Source organism: Corvus cornix, chromosome 6 (assembly GCF_000738735.6).
Source record: "Corvus cornix cornix isolate S_Up_H32 chromosome 6, ASM73873v5, whole genome shotgun sequence".
NCBI classification, from domain to species: Eukaryota; Metazoa; Chordata; class Aves; order Passeriformes; family Corvidae; genus Corvus; species Corvus cornix.
The window spans coordinates 11,280,016-11,303,416 of NC_046336.1; the positions used below are offsets into that span (position 1 = coordinate 11,280,016).

At 42.2% G+C, this 23,401-nt stretch overlaps 1 protein-coding gene across 1 annotated transcript in view; it reads right to left on the bottom strand.

Annotated features, from left to right (window-relative positions):
- SORCS3 (sortilin related VPS10 domain containing receptor 3) overlaps positions 1-23,401 on the bottom strand; it is a 276,531-nt gene that overhangs the window by 25,572 nt on the left and 227,558 nt on the right. Inside the window, 5 exon segments of the mRNA XM_039553918.1 lie at positions 679-865; positions 5,050-5,221; positions 7,211-7,324; positions 11,474-11,607; positions 13,112-13,229. Coding sequence (XP_039409852.1) covers positions 679-865; positions 5,050-5,221; positions 7,211-7,324; positions 11,474-11,607; positions 13,112-13,229 — 725 coding nt within the window.

A 23,401-nucleotide genomic window follows, 5' to 3' on the forward strand; every position in this document is an offset into this window, starting at 1 on the left:
GTCTGAGAGTAGATCAAAGAACTGGGCTCTTTTTGGCCTCATCCTGCATTCCACATTCTCTGCTCTCTCCTGTGGCTTTGAGAAGTTAACTGAGAGCTCTATATTTGAGTCTGCCCACGTGTCAACTGGAGAGAAATTGCATTGATCTACCAAACAGGACAGAAACGTCAGGGATGCATGTCAAACACATGAAATGTGAAAAGCAGCACATTAGCACTGAGTACATTCATATCTCAGGAAGCATGCTCAGCATAATGCTTTTATTTCATTAAATTAGAACTGTAAACTCTGAAGTTCTGAATAAGTGACTCCAAATTTAGTAGTTTAATCCCAACCTCCTAACATGAGGCATGTACAGAAAATACACACTCGGACTTTGTTTCATATGCTGCTTGGTCTCTGACCCTTTCAGAAAGCCCAGTAGGCATTTCCAAACTTTTCCCTGTAACTCTGAGGACTGCAAATACCCTTGTGCTAAATAACCCCTTCCGTTTCCCTTAATTCAGTAAAGTCTACTTAAGAAGTTAGTAGAGTGTCTAGAAGCCCAAGCCTTTGGAAGAGCAGGAGCTGCACGTGTGTGCGGGTTTTCATCTATTCTTAGGCCCCCCACTGAAGCTGAAGTGACTTTCAGTGAGGTCCGATTTTCACCCAAGGAATCTGGCAGGTGGAAGTACTCACAGACCACATGCAGGAACAGGACAGCAGTGTCTGAGCCCAGGCTGTTCTCTGCATACGCCATCACCTGGAAGATTCCAGCACTCTTATACACGTGTCGGACGCCATCCTCCACGGGGCTGAAATTGGCATAAGATACTGCAATGCCATCTCCAAAATCAAGCTGGATGTTTGTCCTTTGGGGGTCACCCTGCAACAGAGAAGGCTGGTTAGGAAACTGGGCTGATAAAAAAGGATTTATATTACCCTCGATCCCACTTAGTTCCACTTCATTAGCAAGGACACAAAGCTGTAACTTTTCAAAAAAAGCTAAACTTTGTTCTGTCATTCCCCAAAGTGGCCAGACACAGACAGCGAAAGACCAGACAGCCCATCCTAAGGTAACTGAAACAGGTGACATGAATCATCTCTTGCAAATATCCACCCCTGATGATCGAGAGTTTAGACGACTAGCTTAAGCTAGACATGCAGCTTCAGGATGGCTGAATTTATACAGGTTGAGTCCCACATTGAGGACTGACAGGTTTTTTTGTCTAATGTCAGTCAACACAGAGAAAGGGCCTGGATACACAGGAGAATGAAGCAGATGATGAGAAAATCTCTTCTAGGATTACTGTCAATGACAGTTATTAAATGAAGGAGGGAAAAACAGACAAGAGATTCCAGTACCACAGGTATTGTCTAGAGACAGAAGTTGCACTATTTTAGTTTAAATCATGCTTTAAACTACTGTAGTTGAACAGTAGAAGTGTCTGTTTTCTCGGTTTCTTGGAGCTTTATTTTATACTTGCCCCCAGCTGACTAATGTAACACAAAACAAGGCTAATTTAAACAAAGCTAAAGCCCACTGCAGTGATTTCACTAAACTGAAATAAAACTACAACTCAGATTAAGTCTCTGTAGCTTTAGCTTTCTGCATATATATAAGATGTGCTGGGCCAAATAATTTCCTTTCATTAGAGATCTGCATTGTATTCACTGCGGGTGAAGTAGATACCACTACATTTTGGAGATGCTCCTAACCCCAAACTGAAGTCAATTCCTAGATATACTGAGGATATGATTTGAAAGTTTAAAAAAAAAAAAAAAAACTGAAAAATCTCTGCTCATAAATTTACCTTTTTTTTTTTAATGGGAAACTCAGAAATATTTTACAGTCATCTCATAAATACCATTATAGTTGCAAATGCACAGAGAGCACACACAAGAAGCCAGACCACAGTGAAGCAGGTCCTCTGTGTAGATAATCAGGACCTTAGCAGCCCCCACAGACTTTATCCTCCTCACAGACTATACCTGCATGAAGAAAGCAGAGTGCAGGAATGCTATTTTTCAGATGTGAATTTACTTTGAGTATATACTTGGGGTCTTCAGATACTCATATAATCAGGATTATTGCATGTAGTTTTTGAAATACGGGTATTTGGCTATATATGTTAGATTTTTCTCCTTCCTTGCTCCATCATTCCCATTTCATGGGAGCCAGGGCAATTTTGGCTATTGACTTGATCAGGGCACTGTTTTCACCTCTGCCCCACTAGGACATTAAAAGTTCAGTACAAACCAAAGAGCAATCAGAAAGGACTAAAGTGATAGTGACACTAAAACGTCCCTATAATATTGAGTAGTCAATAACATCCTTTAGACAGAGAGTTTTTAAAGTCACTCTAAAAAATTCTCTAGCAGGAGCAAAATCACACTCTTGGGATGCTCAGTTATTTGATAGAAAGGCTCCCACAGCTTGTTAAACCTTTCAAAACCACTTCTCAAGGGAATGCACTAAGACCGCAAGTTCATCTCATGCGGAAGATACTGAACAGAGGATAAAAACTTCATCTGGGCTGGATTCCTCACTGATGACCTCAGGCTGAAATCTCTGGCACCAACCACGGCAGCTCATCTCCCTTGCCTGACAATTCTCTTTTCTATTTCTTTCTTGCTTCTCCAATATGGTTCTATCTGAAATGAGAAGGTTTCACACAGAGAAGCAGGAACAGATTTCTCACGACTAAACAGCAGCAGATGATCTTTTCACCCAATTATGAGCTGGGTCTTCAATGCAAAGCCTGCCCATCACACTAATCATGTTTTCTTTCTCCTTTCCATACCTCTGTATCCAGTATATAAAATACTAAAACAAGCATGCTAGTCCCACACAAAGATGTCAGAGTTTATAAATATAAATTAAAATAGAAGGCAAGTGGAAGCATTTCAAAAGGAAAAAGAAATCACTGCTACCCATATACATTCAAAAGGTACATTTTGTTGCTTTAAGCCCCATAAGTGACTGAAAGGGAAGAAGTTATGGGCTGTCACAGAGATTGGAGCTCTGAATATGGAAATCAGTGAACAGACATGGTCAAGAACACAACTCCACAACAGCTATTTGGCAGTTTATACTTTTTTGTGATCAAAAACAAACTCAGATTTAAAAAAAAGTCTAAAAAGGTTCTTATTTCCTCATGTTCCCTTGCATGTATACACAGTCCAAATCACAGTCCAGCCCCATATTTCTGAAAACACTGCAAAACCATCAGTCATTCTGCATTTCTTTGTCCACAGTCATTGCCACGCACATATTCTGAATACCACTGTGAAGAATACTACTAAAGCTAATTATCTAAATCCCAAGAAACCCAGTTTTTGATTAACTATGATGAAGTCTTCATTTACCATTGACAGCCTAAAGGTCAGTCACCTCCATATATATCAAGGCTGTGTAGTAGAAGGCAGGAAAGAACTGTCGGCTCATCAGGGCTAGTCTGATACAGCTGAATGGAGACCACACAGATGTACCCATAGGAGGGCTGGTCTGGCTGCTGTTTGGCTCAGAAAGGAAGTGTAAACTTAGGTACAAAGCAACCACCAGTAAACAGACTGACCAGAGAAGGTGGAGGAAGCCAGGAATGAATCGGTATGGCAGCAAGGTAAGTAATGATTAAGACCTCTACTGAAATTATTTCTTCCAACTCGTAAGGAATTCTTTGACCACAATTCTTCTCAGGTTCACACTAAAAGACTGGAACACTTTTGTCCAAAATCTAAGTGTTCCTCTCCTTTTCTTCTTGAAAGTCTATTCTTTTAAGAAACAAATCACACAAACTCAACACACAACTTTCTGTGGAATAAGCTGTTCACCTACAGAGAAATGTTCCCAAAGATCCTCTTCCCTTAGAAAAAAAAAAAGGTTGTTTCAGTGAAATGTTTTTCCAACTACCACTATTTTTCCATCAGTGGACATAAGAGTGAACGCCCTCACATATTTATTCAGCTGCCTCTTCAATCTCTGAAGCCTTGCAAAGACTCCACTCTTCAGCTACCTTGACTGCTGCCTTATTCCCCATCTGTTTATCATTCTTCGTACGCAGCAGTTCCACTTGAGTTCCTTAATAAATTACTAGTTGATTCCTAATTTTCAGATTATATCTGTTCTTTTCTGAACTCCCACTCATAGCGTCTATACAAATTGTCTTACCGTGTCAAGTCTGCAGAATATGAAAGAAGCAGCAAGTAGACAAGAAATCCCCCTTGTACAAAAGCAGAGCATGCATGAACCTCTGAGGAAGTAGTAAAGAGGCCCTGTCAGATTAGTGTGGTCCCAGTGCAATACTTAGCTACTATATAAGAATTTAACTTAGTGTCAGAGTGTGTCTGCCTCAGCTGCCTCCAGGTGCTGCCCCAAAATAACATACGCAGGACAGAAAATGTGACAAAAAATAGTTGTGTTTGTCCAGCACCACCTCAGTCCCTGGCCAGAGGAGCCTCAACATTTTGATGCTTTTGGCATAAGCATGGTGTCACTTATGCTACTGTTGGCTACAGAGGGAACTGTACCAATAGATAAATACAATAGATATGGGCTGGGGAGCTCAGAGGTGCTTTGAGGAGACTCAATTCCTACTGCGAAACAACAGTGCCCCTAACTGCTCCCCATGAGTGTGAACATGTTTCCCAATGTTCTTAACCTTTCCCAGAAAAGCTGAAGCTAAAGCTTTGCACCCCAGATACAGAATTGTTCACCACAGAAACAACACTTATGCCTCACAAGCTCCATAAACTGCAGTTCACTAGAGGCAGCAAGAAGTGAGTGGTAAAATAAATTTTTGACCAGCTCTATCTTTCTTCAGCATTAACTTCATCATCACTGATAGACAAGATAACCAAACACCTTTGGTGTGACCCAATATGACCTGCTTTTATGTGTCACTGTAGCCCTCAATTCTCTTAAATTCCTTAATTCTCGTAAATCTCAGGACCATTCACCATTTCATGATCCCCTTTGACTGCTATTTTCCTCTCAGCAACCTGAAAAGTGAAGGAAAAGAATGCCAGTCCTGCCACACAGAGAGAAGTTTGCTGAGACCACTAACACACCTCTTCCATAAGGATGACGAAGGTGGCATTGCGTCCCTGCTCCATGACCAGCTTCCCATCAGCGGTGAGGATGTGCAATCCCCGCGGTGCTTTCCCAGGGCATTTCTCCATCTTGGCCATGTACTTCTCTCGCAAGCCATCTGTGCAGTTGTTAGACACAATCCTTCGGTACCTGGGGAACAGTAACAAAAGGACATTGGGCTCAGACAGTGGGCAGAAAAGTTCCTTTGTTTGGTTTTTGCTTTGTCTCTCCACATTAATGCATGTGTTTTTTCAAAGGCTAACTGCCTGCATGATCCCGTCACTGGAAGGAAGAATCAAAGAAACCCAACACTTTATTAAATGGGTGAAAGCCAAGCCAATCACAATCCAACCTTCAGAGATTCTCAGCAGCATCACTGGCAAGAGACACATTGTGGAGGTGAATTACTCTGCCCTGCTAAAAGGCAGAGAATTCCTCCAACTCCCCAACGCCTGCAGGATTGCATCCTGCATCCCAGCTTTTTAATTATGCCTTTTATTAGGTTTTGTCTGCCTCTATTGGGCTAGAGGGCACTTGAAAAATATGCCAAGGGCTTTGCCCAGTTCGGTTTTAAAATGATTTGAGGTACGGGTTTTTCTCTTGGCTCTTCTTGGAAGAGGTTGGCTAAAGAGCAAGACAATTGGCTATTCCCAGTGTTGTTGAGGGGGGTTAACGCTTTCTACCAATTTCACACCAACCCCAACTATTTTCTTGTTGCTCTCTGTCAAGAAGGCTACAAACAGTCATAGTGGCCAGGGCTCCTGTAATTATATCCCATATTTAAAGCAACTTTTCAGCTGAAAGGGGGTCTCTGAAGTCAAATGCCTCCGGACTCCCAGCAGCCTCACTTCATCCAGCCACCTGCACCAACCAGCCAGGAACAGGGCTGGTTCCTGCCATAACCATTGAGCAGGCAGGACACATGACCCAGAATCAGCCCTACAAAATCCGCAGGGTCTGCCCTGTCCTAGAAGGAACATTGCAACTTTGCACCAGCCAGTGAAACCCAAGTCTCACAGCATTTCCTGCATGAGCATTTGCAAAGTGATGCTGCCATAACAAACCAACACTCGACATCTGCTGTGGGTTAGACCAGGAGAAATCAGCACATGAAGCTTGTCTGAAATGCAAGGCATTGTATGTACGAAGTGAAAATGGCAGAGGAAAAAAACATAAAAGAGGATAGAAATTGCTCATTTGAGCCTTCCTAGAAGCTGATATAAATAGGAGCTGTAAGATAGTAAGAAGCTCAATAAAATACAGGGTGAAATACCTCAAACCTATCCTTTTAAATGTTCAGCTGTCTCTCAGATAGACCTTTTTGATTTGTGTTTTAATTTTGCAACAAAGGGGAGCTCCAAGTCTAGGCTCCAGGGATCACACATCACTTGATAGCATTGCAGTATCTACATGTCACTTATGTTAACGTGCTTCTCCCTGTCTCTGAGGAACAAGGCAATGTTCCATACAGATGCTGCTGCAAACATCACCTCATGAATAAGACTGAAAAAGAGGATAATGGGATGCAAAGCAAAAAAAAGAACCATCCAAGTTCTCTTGTCTACTGTAGTCACCAAAACCAGACAGATTGCAAGATGCACTTACCTGTGGAGGGCTGTGAGCTCTTGGCACAACAGCCCTCTGCACTCCCTTGGAGAGATGCCTGAGGGCCAAAAGAATCCCCCCAGAGATAAGCAACCTTCCTCAGGGTTACGGTGACAAAGTGAACCGCCCCCAGCATGCCTTGTTTCTGTACCCCGTTGGCTAATTGGTTTCTACCCCACCCCCTGCCTATCCCATAAAAAGCCCCTGTTTCTGCCCCTGACTAGGGAGCCTTTGTCCCTGGTCTTTCCTTCACAGGGGCTGCTGGACAATAAAAGCTGCCTCTGTGGAATAGCCAAACGAGGCTCCTCTCTCTGTCCTGGAGTTTGCCTTGGGTGATTTCACAAAGAGCTGATTCACAAGAGCTGATATTACTTGTAGACTTGTAGCAGAGAAGTTGCTACACTTGCTGGAATCACCTGCAGCCCAGGGAGGCCTGCCACCGCCCCTGGCAGAGCTGCTCTTTGCAGGACGCTCTCTCTCGGAAGGTCGCAGCACACCAGTGCTGACCAGCATGAGACTCCCTGTGATACTTACCCAGTGCTGTTCCAGTAGTTCTGACCAATGTTGCAATCCTTGGACAGGGAGGATGGGCTGAACCAGAAGGCTGGGATACACTGGTTGTTGCTGTGCCTCTCATATCCATAGTCACTGTGGAGACAAGTCACAAGTCGATCAGTGCACCCTCCACTAAATTTAGCTCAGAGTTTTAGGTGATGTCCCCAAAGCAGGTGTATATTGGTGGTTCTCTGCTGGGATGGCACAGCATCATGGATTGGGCTCATCCAGAGACTAAGTGCTGGACTAGTCTGAGAGGCAGGAACACAATTCACTGAAGGCATTTGATCCCTGACAACACCAGAACTACCAACCTTGCAGAGCACTGTGCTTCATTTGGCAACAAAACATGACTGAGATTCAGAACGAATATTGTATCATTCATTTCTTTTCCTACTAATCTCTAACTTAAATTTCACTTTTTGGGTTCTTTTGGTTTGTTTGCTTTTTGCAGCCTTTGCTTTTAGAACAAGCCAGACTAATTCTAAGTCAAATGTCACTTTTTCCCAACAGTGGCTAGGAATATAAAACACTAGGAGCACGTCCTGAACAACTAGCCCCAGTAGGTATATTTACGTATGTTAATGGGCTCCCTGCTCCCTGAGCTGTGACTTGCCCAAGAGAAAAAAACAGCTGATGTTATTCCAACACCAAACTAAAACACAGCCAGCTTTGCAGTCTAAGGATTACATGGTATTGTGTCACACAGTGAAGGCAATCCAGGGTATTGATGCTTCCTTGGACCACCTAAGAGTGGAAGTGTACACAACCACATCCAAAACCTCTTTCTACAGCTGCCTTTGTGTGCCAATAGAATGATGAAGCAATAGGATTAACCCAAAGCTTTCCATAAGTTTTAATAGGCTCTGGATCAGGTTCCTATGCATAGTCTTTATTGACAGGCTGGATTCAAAGGACAAATAAAAAGAGATTCTGGATTTTTGCCTGCAGCAAGTTAACAAATGCCAACACACTAAACCTCTGTGAAAACACAGACGCTGCAGAAGACACAGTCTTGAAAGCATTCTGTGCTCTTTAGGACACTCTGAGTTTTATCCTTCCCCTGTTCAGAGCCTGAACTACCAATAGAAAGTCTCTAGGAAGAGCTTTGGTGAGACAAAATTGTGCTATGTCCCCAATGACCCAGGCTGTTACTGTTCTTTTTTTGGAGGGCAAAAATTCTGTAAGCTACTTTAAATGGTTTGGAGATTCCCTAATGCTCTTTCTCTCAACATTCAATTTAATCATTCTCAGTGGGTCCAACCTGCACAATTGAAAATGCCTGGCAGGGACTTTGTAATTAAAAATATTCAGGAGGAGCTGTACTTTGCCTGAAAGAAGAAAAGAGCTGCATAAATATTTAATAAAATTAAAGACAACATTGCTGTGTGCCCTCAAGGTTCTGTGCTTGTTCATTAACTTCTGGTAAATGTATATTAAAACCTCACATGCTGCCCACCTTCCTTCTCATAAGCCCCAGGGTTTGCATAAGTTAAGGAAATAATCAAGTCCAGCTGCTGTGCTGTCTCTCAGGAAAGCTATCTTGACAGAGTAAATAAAGAAGCAGGAGGAGGGAAAAGAAAGCTCAGCGAGCTCTTTAATAACACTTATGAGATCCTTCTGCCATTCTCTCTGTTAGAGAAAGGCCAGGATTTGCTTCTGCAAGGGTTGGCAGGGGTCACCCCTGATCCTGACTCAGGAGGATTTGTTGAACTGGGGCATAATCATGACTTATGCCCCCAGATTTTAGATCAGCCTCATATCTAACTGCAGGGAACAGCGCTGCAGCTGTGAGGCAGACAGGGGCAAGGGCACTGTGACCAAATGAGAGGGAGCACAGCCCTCACAGCGTGTGCTGAAGAGCTCCTGCAGTCATTTGTCCTATCCCCTATGCCTAGCTCTCGAAGGCAAGTGTCATCACAGCAAGTGGCACAGGGTGCTCCAAACCCAGAACCAGCTCCAAACCTCCTTATGGGGGAAGCAGAGGAACCATCTGCTGGGACTTGCTGGTCACCATACTCACCCAGTCCTGGCTGCTGACCCTCCTCCTTTCCCTGACACACCACAAGACCTGCTCAGTTCAACCCAAGGGACAGACCAGTCAGTCCTTTCAAGAACAACTGGCAACTGTGAGCCCAGCCAGAAGAGAGTGGACATCTTCCCTTGAAAAGGAACCATTTTTCTTGAAAGAGCATCAAGTGAAAGTAGGAGCTATCCTTTCACCTGTCCTGTCCACCTTTTAGTCAGCAGAAAAAAAAGGCACTTTGAAGCACCTCCCCTTCTCATACTGACATCACAAAGAAGGCAGATGAACCTAGAATATATTCTGGAATAACCTGTGTCTTGCCACTGACTAAGCAAATGTCTCATCCTTTAGAAGTCACAGAGCAGATGAGTCCACCCTTCCTCTCTGAAAATCACTTTTAAAATAATCAAGCTTGGTGCTGCACTTCCAGCACTGCCAGTATTTTCCTCAAATGTACTGTCCCACATATTCTTCCAGTCAGCCCTGCTGAGTAACATCAAAATTCACCAGAGAGTTTCTTCTGATTCTCCATCACCAGCTATAACAATTTTGCAAGCTAACATTCTGTTGGCAGTGCAGGGTCTGAAACAAAAGCCAGCTTGTTGTCCTCTAATTGCATTTCCTGTGCAGGACTGACAAGGTTAACAGCAATATTCTCTCATGTTAGTGGGAAAGTTAAGCAAAAATGACACTGAATGCATGAGAGGAACCTGTCAAGTGATTGAAAAGGTGCGTTCTGATGCAGACCCTTTTCCCAAGGCAGAACAGCACTTAAGACCAATTCAGCTACCACAGTTTTCTACTTCCAGCTTGGAAAAGACAAACTTCACTGTGTAAATATAAAGCTGGTGAGGTAAAAGATAGTGTAAGGAAAAAAAAAAACCCAAAATAAAATCCACGAGCATCTCTGGAGACTGGTGCTGGATTCACCCCAGAGGCCTATGCCAATGCCAAGGGCAGATACTGCAAGGCAAGATAGCTTGTCCTGCAAGCTCCCATCATGAGAACAAAGGGGAAAGATCTCATGAGTCAAGATATGGAGTCTCAGATGTAATCTTGGCACTAGGAACAAATTAAACACCCATACAGATAAGATGAGACTCTCTTGTTCTATATCCATGACTGTCTTAAAGACAAACTACTATGATATTCAAGAAAATATTTTGGTCTATATTTTTTCTTGAATTTGCTGCATTTCAGTATGCCCATGCTCTAAAACAGAACCATGAGTCTCATCTGGCCTAAGTCCAAATAAATGTACAGCTCTCATGCCTCACACGTGTTCACACAGCATTAGAAGGTAAGTGAAGTTTTCAGGAATAACACCAGTACCAAGTCAGACACTGATCCTGATAACCTACTATAAAGATTAAAATGTTTTCTCAGCTGATCAGCTTGCAGGGTATTTTGAATTCCATTTAAATGACATTCTGATCATTTAAGCTCAAACATTACAGATATTGACAGTCTTAAACCTTAGAAATATTGCTTATCACAGACGCCATGTAGGAATTCCTTGTACAGAGATCCTGACTTATGCATTCTCCCATCTCCAATCTCTGATTGTCAAGCAATAGCAAGCAGTGTCTCATTTTTTCCCTGCTTTATTTTTAAACTGCTTTCAAAGTGACCTTAAAGCAATTTGAAAATTATGGTCCCATTAAGTTAGAGACACCAATATTTATGCAAAACAAGTAGTTATATCTGAAAAGGGCGGGCTGTACAGTCATGTCACAGAAGCCCTTTCAGAAATTTCTCAATAAAACATTGTTAAAAAGCAACAAATTGTTCCCAGCAATTCAAGAGAATAATGATAAAAATGCATGTTTTGCTGGCTTGTTCCCTAGGTAGTCAATGACCTTGGGAGTGAGGACAGAGAAATTCCCTCTTTCCTCTGAAAGGAATATGTTTTGGACCAGAGAAGTCCTGGCTGTCACTATTCTGGAATGACAGACAAAGAATATCAATCAGTACTTGTGATTATTTTGCTTTTGAATTTCAGGCTTGGATTTCTCCTGGAGATTAACAAATGTTTCCTGCAGATGAAGGGGAAGCCTCCCTCACTCAGCAGGCTTGGGGATCACATCTCTGCTATATGGTATGATTACAGCCACAAAGCTGCACGAGACCCAGTTCCTCTGCAAGGTTTTCTGTCTGGGTAGTATTTTGGGACAAAAATACAGCCCCTGCACAAGTCCCCAGAGTCACATACTCACCACTCAAAGTCTCCTTGGCCACAGACACACGGTTCAGACACCACGGTTTGGGAATAGTCCCGACCTAGGGAACACTGGGCTCCAGGCTTGCGTTTTTTATAGATCTTCCTCTCTCCCATGACACAAGGCTCCCCCTTCATTAGCCAAGGAACAAGAGGAGAAACACAGTTGTAGTGGCAGCTGGGTCTTAAATGGAGCACTTTTTCAAAAGACACAAAAGGCAATGAAAACAAGCATTTACCACTGGGAGGGTGGGAATTAGTGTCCAGCTCTCTTTTGTGGCTTTGCAAAATCAAAAGTCTCCTTGGGAGGACTCATGAGCACAGTGTGTTCAGCATTGAGTTGGGATGCTAATGACAACGTGCCCAAAATGCCTGGATGCCCAAGCTATCACACCCACTTATGCCACGTTTCAGAAGGTATCCACCAATATCTAGTCCTACGAATTGTCCTGAAAAGACAATGTGGGTGTACGACAGGGTTTCTTCCATATGTCAGACAAAATCTTCTGCAGAAGCAAGTGTCCAGGCCTGAATCCCAGGCCAGGGGACAAAATCCAGGTGTGGAACACAGAACTGAACTCCCTTGTTATTTCTGTGATAGAGCTGGCTTTGTTATAGACAATTCTGATGGCATACTTCACTGGGTTCTTTGAATGCAAAGGTTTCCAAGAACACTACTGGGAGTAGCTAATCTAAAATAAACATTTGGTATTTAGGTGAGTTGCTATAAACAGAATTTTCTATGATGCAGAAATAATTTGTCTGCATAGAAGTAAGAAAAAAGACAATAACTAATTGAAATACTTCTCTTTCCCATTAACAGTGATTCCCAAGATTACTGAATGGTACACATATTTCATCCCTTTTCTTTCATTTAAATTATTTCCATTTTTTCAATTCTACGACTTCAATTATCTTATCTTTGCCAAATTAATGTTCATTTCTCATTCATGGATTTCATTCAGGAATGTCACAATGGTTCTGGCTCTAGTTCTGTTGCCCAGCAGGGTGTGGGACATCATTTGGGTAGCCAGCAACCCATAAGAAATCTGCAGAGGTTATTGACCTCTCAGTTATAGTCGCTTCAGGACCTAAATATATCCAGCACAAAAATAAGCCACTCTATCAAAAGCAAAGCATGCATCCTTGAGTAGAAATGAAATAATTTGGTTTTCTCAGGTGTCTTTTATTCAAGAGCTTTTCATATTCACAGGTTTTACAGATATTCAAGAGTTTTACAGATACCTGCAGGACTTGCAGAATGAATAAATGTTTTTATTTTCATTTTTGAGAGGGGGAAATAAGAGGCAAACTGAAACAAAATTATTTTCATGAGTCACTGACAGAGCTATAAAGAATTCACTGTCATCTACAATTCAATCATAAGGTGTGGTTTTACACTGGCCTAAGCATCGAGGCCAAAAAGATCCAGCTGGTGCAATGGACTATTTTCATAAAAATAGAAGGTAATCTCCTGAACTTGCCCATAGATGCCTGGCTCCATGTTTATTCATGCACATTCTTCAAGGGATGCAAAAAAATCCGTATGGTTTGCTGTGAAGAACAACTACATTCTGGCAACAGAGAGTACGGGAAAAGGAACCTCCATCAATGCCCTCCTACAGAGTGGGAATACCTGATTGTGCAGATGCCAGGTTTGGTAGTCATCCTTGGTACACCTGCGGCTGAAGAGAGACTTGTAATCCACCTTGACCAGCTGCCACTCAGAACGGAGACTGAAGTGCCCAAAAACTCTGAGCATGGGAGACAAAACCAAAGAACCAGAGTCAGGCAGACTCATACTTCCATTAAGCAAATAATGTCTCATGAATCTCAGCTGCAGAAACTGATACAGTCTTGGAGCTTAATGCCAGAAAATGGTATTCAGTCATGAATAATAATTTCCTGTTCTTACAACACCCCAGGACTGTTTAGCCTTTCTTGACACCTCGTACACAGCCTGCATTGCAAGGTCTTCCCCTGACCCTAGCACCCAGCAAAATGGAACCCAAATCTAATCACCCTTATTGTGAGGTTTAGAGGGCAGAGAATTTTTTTGTCATTATTTCAAGTCTTTCACTAATCTACATTTTTACCCAAGCCACTTACGAGATTTTATTTTGTTTGTTTTAATTATTCCAGACTAAGAAAGAAGGTGGGAGAAAGACAAGACTTACAAATTTTCCTGTGAAATCAAAAGAGAAGCAGAAGATAAGACTTCCACACACTGAGCGTAATTCAGATCCTGCTGTGTCCCCAGTGTGCTGCCATCCCTTAGTTCATCTCAGCTTACACTGTAGTCATACAGGGCTTTGTAATCATTGTTGGCTTTGCTCTCCCCCCACTCCTTCTGTAGTCTGCACCAAAATTGCTCTGCGTTGTGCTGTTCTCCATGAAACAACAACCACCCAGGAATCAGTCATGCTCTCCCCTGGAAAACTCTCATCTCATGGGGATCAGGGAGAGAAAGGTGGGTGGGGGATATCTGAGAGTCTGAAGTGGTGGGTTTGCTGTGGACACCTGTCTATATCCAGGTTCTGCCTCACAGAGAAGCTCCATGAAGCTGACAAATGGGAAGGATACGATACAAGAAGAACCTGTGCCAAGTGCTGTCGTGAACAAGTGGCTCAGGTTAGAAGTGAGCAAGTGGGGAAGGACTTGTCTGGTAGAATGGATTTATTAGGTAGATTGTTTCTGGCTCTCCAGAACAATTCTTAGTGTTGTCCTAATTGCGGGGTATTAGTGATAGGAAACACCACAGCATTCAGGCCAAGCTACAGGAGAAGCTGCAGTTCCTGTTCCTCAGCACAGAAGGCACATCCTGGACCAAGATAAACCCATGGAAACCAAAGCAGTATGGGGTGCCAGAGCACTCGGTGGGAGCAGGAGGGAGAAGGAAGGAATGGGAACGAGCATGATGGGATGCAGAAAGCCTCCAAAACTGTACTCAATAGGAATTCTAACTGCAGTTCCCCTCCCTACTTTTCCTTGGCACTGGGTACATCCCATCAGCTCTTATGTTACAACTGCTTTCAGCACATAAAATCTTGTTTGTGCTGCATGAAACATCAGTCCCTGCAAAGCAGCAATGCAGCAGGCAGAAATCATTTAGTCCAGCAGATTTATGCCAGTTTAGGATTTGACCTGGGTGCTTATTACATGGAAAACACAGCAAAAGGAAGAGAGAACATGATTAAACACAAACATCGTCCTAAACCCAGAAGACGACAGGGTTGGAGAAATCCAACACTTTGGCAAGTCAATGCATCTAAAAGGAAAATCTTGCTCCTCAGATTGTCCCTTAGCTAACTGTCCATCAGGAGAGCAAAAGGTTTCTTTGTGTTTTACAAAAATCACCAGAATTACTTGATTTTTAAATGTATTTTAAAAAACTTTAAAAAATTCTTTCTGAGACTGAAATTCTTCCATGATAATTAATGAAAAAGACCCAAGGTTTTCTAGGCGGAAGGCGACATATTAGCATTCCAAAAGCACAGAACATTAGATACTCTTTAATTAAATGGTTTCAAAGAAGATCTTTGTGTATAATTGCTATAATTTAGATGGAAACAATACTACACAAAATGTAATTAGAGGAGTGTGAACAGAGAGGGATGTTTTCCTCTGCACTGCAGAAATGGTTCTCAGTCACCTGATTCCTAAAGCAGTACTTCCCTATCCCACCCTCCCCTTTCTAATAAAAAGCTCCTTAAGGCTAATCAATTACCATGCAAGAAGCTTCAGAGATAAGAGCTGCAGAGAAGCTAACAAGCACCTGCACCCTGGGAGCACTGCTCACCAGTACCAAATGCCACTTACAGCATGCCTTCATTAGCCAACACCATGGAGGTCACACTACAGTTCAAGATGACTTTGTTGTGCATTTAAAAATTTTATCGGTTTCTATAAGCAAACACAAGGAATGGAGAAGAGTGCTATGTGATCTGTGGGGTTCCAAGGGTCTCTCAAGCAGCTTTCCTTGGAAAGTGATAAAAACCTTCATTGTTCCTGAAATTAAAAACGAGCAAAACAATAACAGGACACTAACTGAACAAAACCAGGCATTGCAGCTGAACCCTGCTTTCAGAGTTTCTTGTTGAGTTTTGTCAACTAAATCACTGGTTGTTTTTACACAGTGGACAAGGTGCATGCATATGACCCCTCACATCATATCTCTTTTGAGGTGGTCAGGTCCAATAGAGGGTTGGGCAGACAGCAAAGAGCTGCAACATTTTAAAAATTATAGTGGTCCAGCTATCAATAAGTGCTTGACACTAAATACTCCAGTTCCTACATATCAGTTTCTGTATCAAGTGCAAAGAGACAAACAAGCCCCAAAGAAAGAGATGCAAAAAGAGGTTGGTGGGACCTTATTTTTCCCTACTCAACTGGTGAGTCCTCACACCGCTTTGAAAATACCATCTCATTCAACGTACCCAATCCCATGTGCCTTCATTTCTCATTTACTTTGGTCACTAAATAAGGGGGGTGTATTTTTTTAATAAACATAGCTAAACTATCAAGATAATACAGGGAGGAAGGAAATAAAGTGCTATAAAATTTGCCTCAATAATTTTGTCTACCATGGTCTAACTGAAAGCTCTTAATTGCTTGTTGCAAGGATAGAAAACAAGAGAGCTGGGGTTTCAAGGTCCAGCTTTGAGAAGCCAACAAAGAAGGTATATTTTGATTTTTCCATATGAGAAGTCTGATCTGGGAGTCCTCGAGAAGCACTAAATACAAGAGCCTAGATGGTATTTAGATAGAGTCAGTTTTCTGACTAAGCTCAATTTAACAAATGTTCTCCAACCTAAGACATAGAATGGCAATTTACTGGCTTTAGACTGCATAGATTTTGTTCTATCCCTCTCAGTAAGCAGTTACAACTCCACATAAAATCTTAGCTAATAGCACAGCATCTTCTCAACTGGCTCTATGCATAGCTCACAGTGAAATCATTGCTAAGAAAACAGAAAATGCTTCCCAATCCCTTCTTTGGAGAAACAAGGCAAGGCTTTTACTGCCAGGGCTGGATGTCATTAATTTGCAGAAAAACTATTAGAAACATGGAAATCAATTCTGAAATGCTTACAGTTTCATGATGGAGTCATTTTAGAAATGATCATTGGTAATGCTGCTATAATTATATCTTTCATTAATTTTTTAAATACACAGTAACTTACAAATGCTGCCTGGATAACCTCATACAGAAGTTCTTTAAAAGGCTTTTTAGATTTATACAGTGCTCTCTTCTCAAATTGCATTCCTTTTGCCTTATCATTCCTTGTATTGTTGACAGTTGTGCTTTTTATGTAATTCAATACCGCTCATTCCTGTCAGATCAAGAGAATTAATTGAGGGTCACAAGATAACAACTCACCTGCCTCTGGTCCATAGCTTCAATCCCTGTCCCTGCTCATGGTATGAGAAACAGACCTTCTCAAGTAATAGCTCCCACAGCAAAGGCATCAAATCTGTATCCATGCGGATCTATTCCTGCTGGCAGATTCAGAAGAGCTGCCCAGGCATGAAAATGTAAATTCTCATGCCTAAATCAAGCCCTCTTCTATCATTTCTGAAGTAAACTGGTAGGACATCATATGGAGCAAGCAAGTGCTGAAGCTGCCTGTACTTGGCTGGCCTGGTCTGGATAAAGATGGAAGACTTTTCCCTTCACCAGTCATCCCAGCTCCTTTGTGTGTAACACCTGCTGTCCTTGGGTGTGCCCAGCACTGAGACAGAGGACTGAAGATGCCAAGGAAGAAAGAAGCTGATAAGGTAATCTTCACTACACTTAACATCAAAAGCAAAAAAGAAAGTATTTCTGAAGCATTTTTCCTTCACCGGACATCAACGAGGTAAGAGACATGAAAAGGTTGGGAGGTTTTTTTGTTTCTCTCAAAGTACCTTGGGGAACTCTGAAGCCAGATTTTGACAGCATTAGGCCCCACAGAATAGACTGTAAGCATTTTTAATATCTAAAAATAAAATAAAAGCAAAAAATAATATAATATACTTAGTAGACAGCATCTTTTGAGATGAACTACACAAGCAGATGGATGGATCCACAGAAAAATAAAGCCAGAACTACGGAAAGAGAGACAAACATATACTTTAATTATGAGAGAAAAGCTAATTGCAGTGTCATCATAAATAGACTGTTTCATTTAGAAAAGCCTGAAACCAACCTTGATTTTTATTTCCTTTTATTGTAAAAGAAAAATGCTTGCAGAGGAAGTGTCTTAGCAAGCAAAAAATCTCCAATAGTAAAATCACCCAGATTAGTGAATACTTCAGCTGACCTGAATCTGTTATTTTGTTGTGGGAATGTAGAAAGGAAAAAAAGTCAAGTAAGATCACCATATGATTTCAGTTAAAATCCCTCTTTATTTGCATCTGTGCATCCAACAGGAAGTGCCAGAAGTAGATCTTTAATGGGCAAACCCAAGAAACACAGTCTGGAAGAATCACCTCCTGGCAGGAAAACAAGCATGTTGTTTTGGGTTTGGGCTTGGTTTTTGGTTTGTTTTTTTCTAGTCCCTGGAGAGGATGATCTTCTCTCACTGAAACCAGAGGAAGCCCCAGATCTGAAGTAGTGAATAGTTAATTTAGCACAACTGAAGATGCTCATTCTCTTTCTGATGACCAGCAAAGGGAGCAAATGTTGCTACAGGTGCAATCTTAACAAACAGCCAGGCATCCACGAGACCATATATTCCAAGCAAATATCACCAGTGCTGTTTCATGAGCAGTGTTTGGTCAAAGCCACCCAGGTAGTGGCATAGCACAGATTGGAGCATTCCTCCCTCCAAACAGGTTTGATAGGTGTTGAACGGGTGGACTCAAGATTTATCAGGATAGGTCCCTGCAGCATCAGCTTGGACCTACCACTGCAGAGGTCAAGGAGCAAATTTGGCTGGTCTGCTCTCATGAACTCTAAAAGCATTTAACATTTTGGGTACTCTGCATAGACATGGACCTGAGTGGTGGCCAGGGAGAGCCTGCACACGCCTAACATCTGTATTCCTACTCCCGTGGCTCTTGGCAAGCTTGGAGAATGAAGTTCTCTTACAAGACCTATTCTGGCACCTACACAACCAGCACTGAGGTAGGCATAAGAAGCCTTTCCAGAACAGAGTCAGGGTTTGGTGTTGGTTGTTGTACTTTCTATCCCAGGGCTCCATGGTCCAGGAGAACTGACTAGTTCAGTGTTAGCATGACATGAGTACATGGAGGCAACACAAACCAGTCACTGCTTTTTCCTCTGATCCAGAGAGCTGGGTAACAGGGACCTGAGGCAGGGAGATGGTCTGGAAGAAACTGTCAAGATTCACCCAAACTCACTAGCTCTAGCTGGGAACAGATTGTGTCCCTGTACAAGGTTCTTTCACATTCATAATTGCCTTGATTTGTCTTGAATTTTTTTCTCCCAAGTCAGGCTACCCCAGTCCCACATTTCCTGGGAAATGGTGAGCCTATGCTAGAGTTGCTGGCTCAGTGAACACCTACAGAATGTCTGGGTACATAGATGTACCTCCATCACTTGTTGACATTTATAGCTTTTGAGTCAATGAAAGAAAATGCTGACAATTTCACACAAAGAAGAGGGCCTGTTATGAAATCAGGATCTGAATCCATCTCTCTGTAAGGAAGTAGCAGTAAAGTGAGGCAAACTCCTGTGTGCAGGCTGAGCTGTCAGGGCCAAAACCACACGAGCAGCAATGGAACAGTTGCAAGTTGTGCTGGTGGGGCCAGATTTTATGAATAGGTAGTGACAGACAAACTATTTCTCCATGAATTAAACATAAATCATGACTTTAGAGAAAACCAAATGGGCTGTGTAATCTCCCAATTTTTTTTTATTAGGATTGAGATGGAATTACCATTAAAGGAGGTCACTAGTTACAAGGAAATTGGATAGAAAGGAACTGAGACAAGGAAGTAGAACTTAATTGAAAGAGACAGAAATCAGCAATTAGGGAGAGTGGGAGAGGGAGAGTTATACTGTCTCACGCCTGGCAAGATGATGCAGGGGAGTAAGAGACTGGAAACAAAGGAAACATAAAAAATGAAAGATGACACTGGAAAGGCAGGCAATTGCCAACAAAAAACACTGTCTATTTTTTTTCCTAAACAATAAATATGGTTTCTAAGAGCCGCTTTGGAGCTTCTAATTCAGTTGCTTTTGGCTGACCTGTCAACTAGGAACAGTAGCCTGAGGGCAATGGGTGATGATTCAGGGCTGCTGGACTTCTGTCTGTGGACCAAAAAAAAGTAAGAAAAATAGATGATTTTTTTTTTTTTCTAGAAAGAAGAGATGCATTTTCTTCCAGATAGAATATACCATCCATTTGGATCTAGTTTTTCAGCTGGTGCATATTAGTTTAATTTAGACCATCTAAATAGACCCTCTCAGATATCAGGCCTTCCACTGATACTGTTCAGAGGGAGAAAAAACAACAGCAGTGAAACTATCAAGAATGTACCAACACCAGAGAGCAGCCTGCATGAGGACAAATTTGTTCAAGAAAATCTTGGTCTGTAATCTACTTCCCAAGGAGAAGGGTCAAAGAAGAATTTCACAGAATTTCTCATGCATATTAAATCTGAGGAATGTGGTTTATTTCCTCTGAAACTTAATGTCATGACATCGAGGTTGCCCAAAAGAGAGAAATTCAAAGTGTTGGCCACCAGCAATCCATATTGAACTGGTCATGAAAAGCTGCACCACTGCCAGATTTCAGGTCAGGAGGGAGAGAGGAGATGGGGCAGGCAAAGAGTTTCTGTGAAAACAGATCAAAACCAAAACCTTCCAATAAAAATCCTACAGTACAATCATGGTAGATCCTTTCCCTCAGCTTTGGAAAACAGTCCTGGTATTATTCATCAGCTCAATGGGCACCTCCTTTAAAGCGCTAGCAGAAGAGGAAAACCACTGCAAATGACATGGTACAGCATGATCTTTCAGTTAGCAAGTAATGCCAAGCACAATTAGTAAGTAATCTGCAGAATGCATAATTACAAAGCAGCCCTACAGTTTGGACTCCATTTCTTTCTTAGCTGCACAAATACTGCATGAGGCAATGGGGGAGACAGAGATTTTTTTGTTATTATTTTATCATATAGAAAGTGCTATCAAAATAAGAACTTACTGAATGACAAACCAAACCTTTTGAAATCTGGTCTCTAAAAAATTTATTACCGATGTTCTCAAACCACTTTACATGACAATTGCTTCAAAAGAAATCCCAGAAACATGAAAGAGAGTATGAGACACCTAGGAAGGGGGATGGGAAAGCATATTAATTTTTAACGCTGTTTTTCAGAAGTGTTCCTTCTCTTCTTCGAAGCACTCATGAAAGACAACCAGTTTCTGACAGCTTTGAAACCTAAAGATGCTGCCACTCTCTTCTAGAAAAGATACTGGCAGGTATCAGTAATCTGAGTGTTTCATCCCCTTATGGGTTTGTGGTCTCAGCAGAGACAGGTGCTACTGCTGCTTTGCCAGAAGCTGGATAACACAGCACATTCAGTCATTTCAATCTTTCATCCTATGAATCAGCATATTTCCAACCAGAGATGCCCAATACAAAAGTGGAAGCCATTCCTTAGAATATGTAAGCTCCAAACACATGTGACAGGTGAAGCACAGTGACGAGCTTTGCCTGGGTATCAGAGAAGAAGGCTCAGAGGAGGGAAGCTCTGGACAGCTGCTTTCCAACATCCATGCAGTTCAGTGATCAAAAACCTGTTAGAGTGAACTCTGCAGCCAACCTAACATTGAACCTTCAAGCTCCCAGAAAAGCTGGTATGCTGTGCCACTCTTTTCCTTGTGCAGGATCAGGGAGAGATTGAGCTGGAAAGGTGCTAAGGCTGTGTAGTTTCTCAATCCCCTGAGGGTTGGTGGGATCAGGGCACCAGAATATTTTATGTCTTGCTCTAACAGAAAGGTGAAAGACTCAGGAATGCATGTGTACACAGCATCCTGCCCCTTTCTGTGCACCCTCCACCAGGCCTGAGGGCTTCATACAGCCCAGCCGACCTGCTGACAGGAGGACAGCACAGGGCGAAGATCCCTCTGTCCTTACTTAGCAGCACAAGAAACAAAGCACATCAGCCCCTAGATGAGAATATCTGGACTTTATTGCCATCAGGCAAAACTTGTCCTTTTATCTAGGGAAAAGAAATCTATCAGCCTGCTGTTCATTCTGGCTCCTTCTGCAAGGGCTTCTTTCTTTTATTCACTTCAGCGAATCCCAGTCTCAAGCGAACACCTTTCTCTAATCTCCTCCCTGCATATGCTCACCTCTCCATCCCTCTTGTCCCAGCATAACAGACATGACTCAGCATCTCCTTCCCCTGAAGGAATGGGAAAAGTCTGCACAGTGGGATACCCATCTGGGATTCAGGAGACCTGCATTACTGCCAAGCTCTCCCGATGACAGCCTGCTGAGAGACTAACCATGGGCATGCCCTTTGCTCTCCCTCAATTTCCCTACCAGCACAATACAACTAATGCTGTTGACTTTTTTAGCATAATATTTGATCTACTGTCCATAAAAGGCACCTGACTCCAATGGCAGTGATGTTTGCCCCAGAAAGTCAAAGACAGACAATACGTGCCACAGAGCACAATGCCTTCTCCATGTGTTATGGCTTCTGCCAGGAATCTTACGAGTACATGGTGCAACTGCTGGGAACTGGTCTTGGGTCACGGACATCCTTTTCCTAAAGCCAAATGAATCACACGGTGCTGTCTGAGAAAGATTACTCTAAGTAGATGTTCTCATCACTTGATTTGTCTTTTCAGGTGCCACAGAAAGACCTCACCTCATACTGCAAGTATTAACAATCAATATTGTGCCTCTTGTGGACTGTCCAGGTGAATTCATGCAGAGATCCAAAGGCTAAAACACAGACTACTCCTCTGGCAGAGAGGGAGATGGGAGGAGGAAGTGACACTGATTAATCTGTGGTCGTTAATAATGTTTTTAAATCTTGCAAACAAAGATAATGATATGGGTAATCAACTGTCTTACTCCAGGGTATAAACTGATCATCTGCTGGGATAAAATGGGAATTCCTATAACACACATTTTCTTGTCCATTGTAAAGTCACTTGATGCCATTAGCAGATTGATCATTTTCTCCCAAAGTCCAAGCTATTCATTACTTCCAGAAGGTTTTGAAATTAGATCAGATGATACAGGAATGCAGCTCACTATAGCAAATGCCAATATCCTCTCAATCATTTTGGTTTCCTTACTTAGTAATTGTATTTGGAATTTTTGTTCTCAGATCAAGTTCCAAATTTTACTTTTCTTTCTGTGTGCAGTCATTATTTTCACAGATTCATTTTAATTTCATGGATTCTGTTCTGAAGAGTCCTTATATAGGTTTGTACACTGCAGTCTGCACAGTCCCCTGAGCGAGGACAGAGAACTGAACTCACAAGGACACATCAGAGCCTTGCAGGAAAATCCATAGCCAGTAACAATGCCACTCACACCACAAACAAATATTGCAATGAACAGAAGAAAGGAAAACTGAGAAGTGAGATAAAACCACAGTAGGGACAAGAATTAAAACCTAACAGTCCTTTATAGTATCTAATGGTACCCATGCAATTTGGATAAACCAGGCTTTGAGATCTTCTCTCTAACCTTTAAAAAATTCCGCAGTTTTGATAGCCCTTAGAGAATGCACAGGCTGGATGGACAGCCTTGGTCCCCAGAGGAAGCGAAGGTAAATAAGGACAGAGTTCAGAATCTGTCAGCATAACAGCTCCCATACATGATCCTGTCTCATTTCCTGCACTGGAAGCTGCAAATTGGATTTAGCTTTCTAGAGAACTCTGGTGAAATCTTTCTTCCAGATTCCCTCTTTGCTAAATTTCTGTGTGGCACAGCAGCAGTCACAAGTTGCA